Raw genomic sequence first — 12,598 nt, 5'->3', positions numbered from 1 at the left:
TACTTTAGAGGGGAAAGGGCCCCTGGCTAAAAACTAAACATGTGTGATGACAATATTCCCTGAAAGATGACAATAAAGGCATTTTAAGGTCAAAAACACTCTGTAGGGATTTTCTTCTCTCAACGTTGTTAAAGAAACGTATCAACGTAGACAAACGGGATTCATCCTCAGCAAAAACTTGTCAGCACCGCAAGCTCCAAAAGAGAAGAAAAAAAAGTTTATAAACCGTTTCCATAGGAACCGGCGTGCAGCGTAAATACAGAGACGTGCATTGTACATATGCCTATACAAACAGAAATATTTACAAACTAAATACACTGATATCAAATTGGCGATCTTAATGTTCTCGTTTAGACCTATCAGTAAAGGTTCCTATGCTCTCGGTGCTGATAAAACATCTCCCCGTAACTTCACAGATTTGCATGAGCGCGAACTGATACTGCGTGAATAGCGACGTACGTTGATCTCTATGTAACGTTACGTCTTTTAAGCCGACAATATCATATTTCATTCAGTCTTTGAGAGTAGCGTTTCTCATGTAAACCTGACGCCAAACGTGTCCATCTGATGTGACACGAACTGGAGCATGGAAGTGCCGTTCGGGGGGAAATGAACGCTAAATGTAACATTTCCTCACTGTCCCGCATTCCCCATGGTCGTAAGGAGCAAATTAATGCACCGATAATCATCCGTGCACTTACCCTCTTCCTTGTCCAACACCATCGTCCTGAGGAGCGAGGAGTCCGGCTCCAGGCGATCCGCTCTCGGCTCCAGCACACTTCTGCGCGCCGCTCGCGTCTCTGAGAAGAAATTGCTTTGCAACAACAAAAATAATCGTCCGCGTTGCTGCCGTAAGGTTTTGTAACACAGGCTCGTCTGTGTGGTTTTCCGCTTTTCAGAAACAGAAAGCCATGTAGAGAAACATGTGTGTCCGTTATTAATGTGTAATTAATGTTTCTCGGAGATTGTACGTAGAGATGTCCCCTCAGTTGTATTCGCGTAGGCAGCGCGTCAGTAATATCCACGCTTGTAATTAACGAGGTCTAAAACTAAAGTGAGACGCCACGGTGCATTCCATGCGAAAATGAAACGAGTACACTAACTCAAATCTAATTTAAACAGCCGTTTAAATCGAGCTGCTGCGAAGAAGCTATTCTTGGAGTAGAAACGTGTTCCTCCCAGTTCTCATTTGCTCCGAAACTGTAACTATATTCAAGAAATCCAATTCTGAGGCTGACACAACTCCTAACAGCATGCGCACGCTGCCTTTCTCACCCAATTTATGCGCTCTGCGCGCTCCTGCTTCTGAATAAATGTGCGCGCTTCCCAGAGAGCCACGGATTCCCCTGTTAATTAAATCAATTCATTATGCTCAGATCTGATTAGCAGCCCTTCCCCCCTCTTTGAATCAATTATTCAATACACAAACATAATTGCTTGTGCCAGAGGTGTCTAAGTATTAGCTTATTTAACTCCAAGGACACTAATTACCCCTAGGGCAAGGGAACTTTTCTCATTAATTCTGACAAAACACAAAAGCACAGCTAAGGGAAAGTGTGTGTGTGTGTGTGTGTGTGTGTGTGTGTGTGTGTGTGTGTGTGTGTGTGTCTGTGTGTGTGTGTGTGTGTTTATGTGAAGTGTTCACAGGGGGATGTGTGTGTACATGTGTTCTTGTGTGATTGTGATGTGTGTTATAAATAGAGAAAAGAGGGTTTGAGCTATTAAAAGCATTTTGAATAGTTTTCATAATCTAATTTCTTCACATTCTTCGTTCTCGCTTGTTTATAATATGTGAGATGATCGCCTAGAAGACTCACCTTCCATATTCAGAAAAACAGTCATTTTGAGAGCAACAACACAACAGATGGGCTGTTTTTTTTATTAGTGGTGAGATAGGAGACTGCATGTGGCTCTGGTAATATAATTGTTAGCTGTTACTCCGCTGATAAAAGTGTTACTGTTTCATGGTGGGCAATTGGTGGGATTCACCTGCCCTGCGGAGACTCTTAACCAATCAAGTCAGAGATCCACCCGAGATTAACCATTAGGCAAGATGCAGAGTGTACAAGTGCTCTGTTTGCTAGCAAGTGATATGGCGTAATAGTTTTTCCTTTACTTTTATTGCACATCCCTGTCAAGGAAGAGATTAAAATATGCCTTGTTTGATGTCTTTGAGATCTGGATCTCCTTGAAGGTGACGAATAGACCTATGGTAAATTATGAAATCATAATTCAAATCTGCTCATAAGACATTAGGGTGCAAATCTTTCAAGCCCCCTTTACATTCATTCAAACTATAGGCTGTAGCAACCTTAGCTGATTGGGACATTGCCCTGCCCCTAAAATCCATTGTTTGAGCCTTTGCTCTCCGCCTCCTCTGCCTGACATGTCTGACTTTTCATTTCTGCAGTGTGATAGATGGATGACTTTTGACCACAAATGTATGTCTGCTGACCTCTTGCAGAAGTGAATGACACCCAATTAATTTAATCACAACAAACTGAGGGAACAAGGAAAGTGTGGCAGTTGTTGTTGAATGCTGAGCTACAAAAGGTCTGACAGTTAAATGGCGAAACAATACCATGGCCAATCTCTAAGGGTGGCTAAATGCGCCGTTCATACGGGACACGGCCTGGTCAGGATTTAAATATTGCTTAAAACATCCAAATCAAAGCAATGCAAACATGCACACCTGTTTATTAGTTTGTTTTGCTTGAAGTGTCGCTGCGCGCTGATCAAAAAAGACACCAAAGTAGGTGTGAAAGCGATTCGAAAGCATAAGGAGCTGTCTGCACTGCTCTCTATAGCTCTCATGAATGTCACACAACGATCGACTTGCACTGTACAAACCTGGATATTTTAGGCAATATTAAAATCCTGGCTGGGACTTGTCCCGTATGAATGGTGCAAACAGCCTCCCTATCTCTAAGTGTTTTAAAAAGAGAAGCTATATGCTGTTAAGACATTTCTTTCACAAAAAGAGAAGGATTAATCTGGTTATTACATATAATCACAAATTATGTTTGTTATTATGTTTTAAGGGTAATTTTTGACATAAGCCAGCACAGTGGTTCATTATTAGAAAACATCAGGTTGTGATAGTCCAGCTTGTTATAAAGCCTGCTAGGAATTACTTTCACCAGTGCAGTGACACGAATCATGCTTCTGTTCTGTACTGATGGTTAGTGATGGAGCGATCCATTGTTTCTTATTATTAGGAGGGCTAGAGTGTATCCCTGTTCTATGGCACGCTGCATACGGGCTCAATCGCTACTGAAAACCATCCTGGAGTGTGGGCCTTGTGTTGCAGAGTTAATTAAAATTCATTTCTGATTGGAAATTAAGCAGGCCCATCTATTTACTGCTAGGGCTCACGTACAGCCAGTTCAAAAACACAGCACAGTAATTAACCCTACCTAATCAGATAGCATAGAGCCGAGTTGGGTTCCCATTTATCCTGAGGCAAACAATCAGTGGATGGTGGAGTCAGGGAGAGGTTGAACACGAGCCTCTCATATATTTTATAATGGTTAAGCTGATTATAAACCAATATCAGACATGGTACTTTTCTCTAACTGCGTTCAATGGAAAGTCCTGCTAGGAGGAAAGACTCTGAGAGGCCTGTTGTGATGATATCTGGATAAATGAGATAAATGATGCACATGATAGATGGTGCTTGCTTACATTGTCTTAAATTAATTGAAATACCAGTTGAAAGTTGTCCTTCATTTGATGGGCAGTACTCAAGATGTTTTTTTTTTCATGTGTGAGACTGATGCTTCATCACAGATAATCATCTCAGTATTTTTTTCTTTTATTATTTATTTTTTTTTTTAGCATATCCTCTGTGTTTAATTCAGATCTTAATTTTGTACTGTATAATAGATTCAGTAAGTTTTTTAATATTAGAATGCATTATTTTAATGTTCCACGTGACATATTATGTTTAAGAAGTGGACAATAGTTGTTTGTTTACCACTCTGACATCAGTTTATGTAGCCCCTCCTAGTGGCTGCTTAATGCATGTTCACTTTTAAGTGAACCAGAAAGAACCTTTTCAGCTCTGCTTCCTGTAACAAGAACATATTCCATAATATAATCAAAGAAACTGCCTATGACGTTTGAGACCCTTAAAACTTGAATATTTTCCTCTGATTGCATGAAACAGCAATTTGCAGTCCACCTACTCATTCCAAATGGGACTATTCAAAAAAAGCTTAGGTGTCATTTGGGGGCAAAGAATCCTCTCCCCAAACATTTAATCCAACTTTAATCCCAGTCATTAAGAATTAGACATGCAGAGCTGTCCGGTCGTGCCTCTAAATTACAATCAAACGGTTACCAATTACACAAATTATTGATGGTAGATTCTCTTTTCAACTGCAAATTAAGGCTATTAAGAAAGACTCCTTTTTAATGCAAAAGTGACTAATTAACCAACGGATGGGAAATCTGCAGCCCAGATATCAAAAAAAGTGCTCGGCGCACATTGCAGAAACACAAGGGAACCAATTAGTTTAATTATCAAAACAGCTAATTAAAATTGCACAGTTCCTAATTAGTTCTTTGCTTTTGCCTCTAATTGACAGTATGGAGATAAATGGGCTGCCGATGAAAAAAGAGAGAGGGAGAGAGAGAGAAAAGGGGAGAGAAGAAAAACAGGAGAAACTTGTGTGGAATATTTATGCTGACTTTATCTCCGTCTGTGTGGCAGCCCTTGAAAGTGGAAAATTAATGACCTTAATTCCCAAACTGTTTTGCCTCTAACGGCGCTCCCCTCCATGCTCCCGGTACACTCGCCTTTGTATGGGGTTTGCCACCCTGCCAACTACTGAAATGGGGGGGAAAGGAGGACTTGGGGGTGGGAAAGAGCCACCAGTTCTCCTCCTAATGTGACAGCTCGCACCTAACAATAGAGCGAGATGAAAGAGTGGAGCAGATATAACCACTGGGAGCGTTGCATCATGGGACTGCAACTTTGTCATACTTTTTTTTTTTTTTTTTAAAGGGCTTCTGCCATCTTTTCTGAGCAATAATTTGTCCCATAAAAAGAGAAATCTGCTGGGACACAGATAAAAGACATTTGATGGAGGAAAATGTGCTTTTATTGAATGTTCAAATGCTAGATGAATAATTGCTCTTCGAACTTTATTTATTTTCAGATTCATTTTCCCACGGAGTGACCCATGTGAGCAGTGTGCCTGCATTGCTGTGTTTTATAGGAAAGGCTCCCTGTCGCTGGTATCATCTCTTTAGAGGTAGTCGAAGCTAAAAAAAGCAACAATGGATCCCGCTACAAGAAATAATTTCCTGGGCAAACTTGAATGACAGCCATTTGATTTTGAAAAGTGTTTTGAGTGAGGCAGTCACACTACTCCCGTGCTCTAGTAATGCTCAGACCTGACTGCCTGTAATCCTGCCTATATGCCCTCACATGTCACTGTCGCAACAACCCGCTTCACATTAAGAGATAAGCATCTACTAATCAGTTTACTCAGGGGCCTGTGTTAAAATGTAAATTACATTAATGCTCAAATTATGCATTATGGTAGTCAGTGATGCCTGGCCCATAGCTTGCATAATGTTCCCATCATTTGGATAAAATCTTTTTAGGTTTGTTGTTAATGCACACTGATTTGCCCCGGTCTGGTCAGCCTCAAGTGTGATAGATCAGTCGACTAGTGTGTGGGACATCATAAGAGAGTCGCCATTTGTGAATTAGCTAGAGAGGAGCTTTTTAGCGAAGCTGCTCTAAAAGGTTATGATAATAACATCTTGGTTTCTTTTGCCTAGCACTCGCCCATGGAGAAAGACATTTCTGCTCTTTGCATTAATATTTTGGTGCTGGCAGTTGGAAAATTGCATAGGTATTAATTTACTTGTAATCCCGGTGAGTCAAAGTGGATTGCCTGAAGAGCTTTTAGGAACAACATCTGAAATGTGATTTATCTGTCCTCTTCCAGGCCATTTCGAAATTGCACCCTGAAGAGACCCTCGTGTTGCAGAAGCTCTTTCTGCCGAAAGGAACCTGCTGCCCATGACTAACAAAGAAGCACGTTCTTGGCTAATTGATTGTCTTCTCTTTTATTTATGGAAAGGCGGTAATTAGTGGCCAGCATAATGTACGCCCTTCATTAGCACATGGGTACCACTATGGATTTTGCTGCTTTGTTTTAGATGTGCACACCATTAGGAGCAAACAAAAGATGAGAATTTATTAGCACAGGTTCTTGTAAATATCTCTGAAGAGTCAGTGTGCCTTTAAGGGAGATCGCAAGGCCTGTAAAACTTCTGTCAGCGCTTGCTCAGTGATTCCATTCGCGGAACGGAATACGTTAAGGAAAAAGTGGTATAAATTTAATTTTAATTGTTTTGTACACACGCCAGTGAAAAGGAACTGATTGGACACAGTTCACAGACAGTATATTAATATGTTATTTTCATATGTTAATTGGTTTGCATAATCTTACCCCGTGCCTGGTTTCAGAGTACCTGGCACCAAGAACGGGCCTAGAGAGAGAAAAAGGATGACTCCAATTTACATAAAATCAGACTCTCTGAACATTAAATAATAATGCTTCTGCAAGCCGAAGGTGTGTTCAGTTAGCAGAAAGCACATTTCTATAATTGATATGCCAGCTGTTCCGATGCTTTCGAGTCCATTTGCCTCCCTGCCTGCATTTAATGAAATCTTGTTACTGGAGAATTGACTGGAGTTGAATTGAGATTTTAATCCCATTGACGTTGTGACATGGCACACTGGTGGGAACTTTTAATGTAGGATCATGTAATCAGAAGACACTAGTATTCAGCTCCCTTACAATAATGAATCTCATCACATGCTCCAGGCCAGGTCGTGTGTGAGGGGCTCAAATTTCAAGGTTTTTGACCATCCCCATTTGAGACATTCCTTGGGGAGAGTGTAATTACTCAAGTTTAGCAGTTTATTGCCTCATCTTTCAATAGCCACTGAAGCACAAAATTCTCATCTAGGTTACTCCTTTTTTTCCTTTCTTTACTTGAAGAGCAGGCCAATATAGACTGCAGAACAGCTGGTGACATCAAAGTGAAGGACCATGTGGATTGCTATTGTGATCAACACTTTTGTTGTCCAAATTATTTTTGCATTATCATCATCAGCAGTGAATATCTTCTACATATTTATTATGTGGCCCTCCGAATTACTGAGTTGATTAGTCATTTGCAGCATTCAGTGGTCAGATGTTATTAAAGCAGCACTGTGTAACTTTTTTTCTGTATTCAAAATGTGCAAAATGTATCTAATGAGCGAGTACATCATGAATTCATCTTCAAAACCACGTTTTTGTTTTATCCTGAATCACTACGGTACACATGTAATAAGGGCTTATGTTAGGACTATTGTAGCCTGGTCGGGTCGTCTCCGCTGTACGTAACACATGCCTGTGTGAATCGCAATAGACATAAACTTAGAATGTTAGTTCTTTCAGGGGATGCATGCAGTTCTGTTTATTAACCGGTAGAGTGCCAAAAATTACTGCTTTAACACAACTCTGTATAGCAGATGAGTTATCTGATATATAGCATTGCCACTGACGATAGTGAATATTAGAATATATCTGACTGCTGAATGCTGCAATGAGATTTCGGAGAGTGATAAATATGTATAATATCCAGTGTTGAGGAAATTTACTTTTAAAAGTAATGCATTACATGGTTGCGTTACTCCCTAAAAAAGTAATTAATTACATTTCCGTCACGGAAATACTAGGCTCTTTCACTAATCAATGATCCCAATCATCGGAGTTTGGATCACCCGTACCTGACCGTCATTCAATCACCAGCACCACAGCTCAAAAATGCACCAAGCACACAAACACATTGTCTGGTCTCCATTCTGGAAAGGACTCATAGCGCATGCTAAACTACTTACCTGAACGATTACTTCAAGTCTCCTGATCTCCTTCATCTCCTCCCAGTATTCCTGTGTTTGAGTGTGTTCAACCATTACCTACCGGCATCCTATTCCTACCACCAGCTCCTACGAAAGCCTTCCACCAGCCCAAGCTGTTCAGTCATCAGTACCCTTCTCAATGCTCATCTCATTCAAGAATATATCTGCCATTTATTACCTGCTTCTACCACTCTCACAACATCTGCACAATAAACCCATCTGTTGGTTATAACCTGTCTGTGTCCCGAGTCTATCTACTCGTTACAATTACTTTTTATGGAAAGTAATGTGTTATGTTACTTTAGCATTATGTTCACATTACTTACAAATAAGCAGGGCTTGATTATTTTTTATATATAAAGTTCTTATAGCAAATGTAAAAGCCCTTTCACACCAAAAAGTATTATGAATGAACCTCAGGCTGAAGGAAAAGTAAATTCACGTCTGTACAGTAGAACACCAGAGAAGAGGGTTCAACACATTTCAGCAAAAAAAAGTAAAAAAAAAAAAAAGAATCACAATTGTTAGTTTATCTAAAGTCATTTTTGCTTATTAGTATGGTTGAACTGGATCATCAAAGGTCAGCAGCAAAAACACTGGTTGATAAAATGGGATTAGATACATTTATTTAATTTTTTACATATTTAATTATTGCAGGTTTGCGTCATACTGTATGCTGAGTTTGCTTTTCACTGTTTTAAATCATTTTGATGAATACCAAATCTGGTATTATTTTATTTAATTTTTAATTTTTTTGCAAGTGGGATGAATTAATGCACATTCACATTTAGTCTAGAACTACATCATGTTCACACAGCACACACAATGCCTCTGTATTTCCAGTTTCTCCCAATATGGGGACAGGAGACCAATGGAAACAACTTTTTTTTGAAAAAGTAACTCAGATATTTTCTTGTAAATTAAAAAAAATAATGCGTTACTTTACTAGTTACTTGAAAAAAGTAATCTGATTACATAACTCACATTACTTGTAATGCATTACCCCAACACTGAAGATCTGGTTAAATGGCACTACTTTCATGTCTTTCGTGTCATACTGCAGACTCACTCTTTTGTTTCATTCAGACACAATTTGCGCCATTGTATACTGTAATGTTGATTTGCTTTGTTTTTATTTATTTATTTATTTTTTAACCTCTATCGCTGTTATGTAAATACCCTATACAAACTGTTTGCACATTTTTTCTTTTACATTCCTGCTCATCTTAATATATAATAAGACTACAGTATACTGTCCTGTATTTTTATGATTTGAATAATTTTTTTTTATTATTAGCATTTTATTTTATTCATATTTTTTGTTTATTTATAATTTTCTTTGTATTGTTTAATAATTGCACTGTCCATGGAGCGGACCTGACCTATGACAAATAAAAAATCTTGAATCTTGTTTGTCTTGTAACTAGGTCAGTTCTTTTAAGGCTAATTCACACTGCATCAATAGATGCAAATCTTGCTGTAAATCTTGTGAATGTTGCTTTTGCTCGCTGAAAGCTGGTGAATTAGCCTTTACATTGTAATGGACTAATTAACTATTTTTAAAGAAGCCAGGCAATATGCTGGATAATGAATAATAATTATAGTAAAATAAACCCCTTCTGGGTGATACAAGACTAATTTATTTTGCAATAATGACCAGCTCATCGCATTCTCCCTTACACAGTGGTTTTATTGCTGAGATATTTGCCTTATTCCAAGTACAAATATCAAAAAATTCTTAAATCATGATGCATTTTCTATATAAGAAAAAAAAAATACAATATTTAGTCTTGTTTTCTGGGGTAAACAAGTTAAATTAATTGCCATCGGGGTCAGAAAAATACTCTTAATGAAAATGGAAACAAGATTATTTTTCTCACCAGACCACTTTCATTTTCATCATGCAGACATGGTAAATGTGACAAAAATGGATAATGGATCCTGTAGATGAGGAGGCTGCATTAATTCATGGGGAGTTACATTTACACCAGGAGAGGATTTAATTCAAGTTTATATAATTATTTTGCCATATCCACATGCATATTTATTTGAACGGTACCATTTTTAAATGCCGTTTGTTAACTTGACATCCAGTTGCGACATTTAAGTAACCTTTATTTTCTTTTGGGATTTCAGGTGTGGTTGGATGCATTGATTACACGCAAACTCTCACCATCGCACCTTCCAAAAATGAAGCTGATTACTGTATGGAATGGAAGGATGCCACATGGAAGAAATACGCTGTAACCACCACCACAGCTGTTAAATAAACAATAATTATTCACAGTTTATTTCGTCATCTTTATGTTCTACAAATACAAAAGCAACAAACTGTTCTACTATTTTTCCCTGTTGGAATTTAATATTGATATTGTGGCCATCTCCTCTTTATCTCTCAGTGATGCTGGTGCAGGTTCTCCTCCCATTTTACGAGTCTCTGCCTTCTAGTTGTTGTGTACTAAATTGAAGTTAAATGTTTTTCATTACCCTAATTGTGAAATGCAGCATGTTGGATAAGATACCATTTACTATTCACTATGTGAAAAAGCATTAGAATATGTGGGAAAATCATCTGCACATTGAAAAATATATACACTGAATGATATTTATTGAATGTCAAATATTTGTAAAGTCATGCAATGTTAGCCTACACCCATTTCACGCTTGAAGCTTTACCTGATTGAACTATGTTTTATGTTTAATTTCTTTCTGCTGCCACACACACACACACACACACATATATATTATTTATTTATTTTTTTTCCCCATGGGATACCATGAAAATGAACATTAGTCCAATAAATTACCTTTCTGCCAGTTTTCACCTTATAACATTGATTTAAAATGAAATATTTCTGAAACTGTAATCTCAGGGTAAGTCAACTCAGAGTTCAAGTTTTAACTCAGAGTTTGTTGAACCTCCTCTCTGGAATACACCCCTGGAGGTCTACTGTAGATCAATCACTGTAGAGCCGCTCCCACAGGGACTCTCAGTAACATCTACTGATTGCTTTCTGTGGTGGAGGCTGTTAAGTGGGAGCTGCATGATGGGCTCATGGAACTACACTTAACGATCAATCAGCAGGGTCCAGACCTATTTCCAACTGCACACAGAGGCCGCCCTACACACTGCATGCATTCAGATGGAGAACCATCCAGGTGGTCAGAAGTGTTTAAGAATCACCAGGGAAAGAGCCACTATCATCGGAGGAGTGGAGAGTGGGAGAGGGTTGTAGTGGACAAGGACACAGAGAATCCACGTTATTCGTATTCGATTTGGTGTATGTTTGGTCATTATTTATAATAGGGGCGATTTGAAAGTTGATATTTTATTCTGAATGGTGTTTGAGAGCATGACCTTCAAAGAGTCAGTGTACATTTCAGCTGGCACTTGATGAGAAGAGCTTGTCGATTGGCAGGCATTCTGTTATTTCTCTACCAATTTAAATACACCATACAAACAAAGCTCTGCAAAACAACAAAATACATTTACCCAAGCAGAAATACTTGATAGATTGTTTGTGCAAGAGACTTTGCCACCAAATGTAATGAACCATAACATCCCATGTCTTTAAGAAAGTTTTTGCTTTTACAGTTAAATTCAATACAGTCCAATCTGTACCACAGACCTTATTTTAAATGTATCTTAAGTGCCTCCACAGAGCAGATGAAGCTCTAATGGTGAGAGAGCTACTTGAAGTTTTTCCATTGATTAAGGATTCCATTGACTTAATGAACCTTGTGCTTTCTATCAGACAAGCAGCCAATAAGTTCTAATCTCCCAAACAGATGTCAGGCACAGATAGCTATAAATGAATTGATCTGCTCATCTTCCACAAATGGGAAAATGGCAAGTATTGATATGACTCCCAGCATGGTGATGGTTCAGGGATGGTGTTAAACATGATTCATTGACTTGGAAGTGATCGTAGGCATTAGACACCAGTACTAATCTCAGTTTGCCTAAGACCTACGAAGAGATGTACATTTTTTTTCTTTTACTGCAAATATAGTTTTATTCCCTAGGGAATGTCACTCAGTTTGGGGAACGGAGACATCTTTTGTATTCCCCTGATTGTAATCTGTTTCGGAAAGTGTGTCTGTTATATGATGAAACCTAATAAGCAGTATCAGCAAAAAGATGTCAAACAGTTGCCAGAGAAATAAAGAGTAATTCTTTTTTAACTTGACTTATGTGTTGCTGAAGGAAAATCTGTCTTTTCATGTATTTCTGTGCTCCAAAAAGCAGCTGCATTTTCAAGTTATAAGGACTATAGTTATTAGAATTGGCTTTCTTGGATTCCTATGAAATCTTGGTAAGATTTATACAACCTCCTTCTATATTTTCTTTCAGTCTTTGTAAGAAGATCAGGTTTTCAATACGAACAACTGCTTACTTAATAGAAACTGAAACAATCCCCCTCCCCCACTAATCTTTCACGATTTGGTTGTCAGAAATGTTAATCTTTCCTGTGGCCTGCAATAATGAGCCTGCTTTATTGGTCAAAGGCCATAATCATTTGAGCTCTTTCTTTATAAACTCATTTCTGCAGACTGACATTGTGATAGAGGCATGAATAATAAATCATAAACGGGTCTTCCTAGAAGATTGCATTGGAAATGTCAAACCACACAGGAAATTGTAATTAAAGAAAGGAAATTGCC

At 38.4% G+C, this 12,598-nt stretch overlaps 1 protein-coding gene across 1 annotated transcript in view; it reads right to left on the bottom strand.

The window, feature by feature from the left end:
• LOC113091173 (rhombotin-1) overlaps positions 1 to 1,276 on the bottom strand; it is a 34,226-nt gene extending 32,950 nt beyond the window's left edge. Inside the window, exon 1 of the mRNA XM_026256620.1 lies at positions 702 to 1,276. Within this exon, the coding sequence (XP_026112405.1) occupies positions 702 to 723 (22 nt within the window). The 5' untranslated portion in view covers positions 724 to 1,276. The remainder of the gene's footprint in view (positions 1 to 701) is intronic.
• Between the last annotated feature and the right edge of the window lie 11,322 nt (positions 1,277 to 12,598).

The sequence above is a fragment of the Carassius auratus genome, unplaced genomic scaffold, assembly GCF_003368295.1.
Source record: "Carassius auratus strain Wakin unplaced genomic scaffold, ASM336829v1 scaf_tig00214110, whole genome shotgun sequence".
NCBI classification, from domain to species: Eukaryota; Metazoa; Chordata; class Actinopteri; order Cypriniformes; family Cyprinidae; genus Carassius; species Carassius auratus.
The sequence above is the reverse complement of the archived record's forward strand: the minus strand, read 5'-3'. Positions and strand labels throughout refer to the sequence as shown.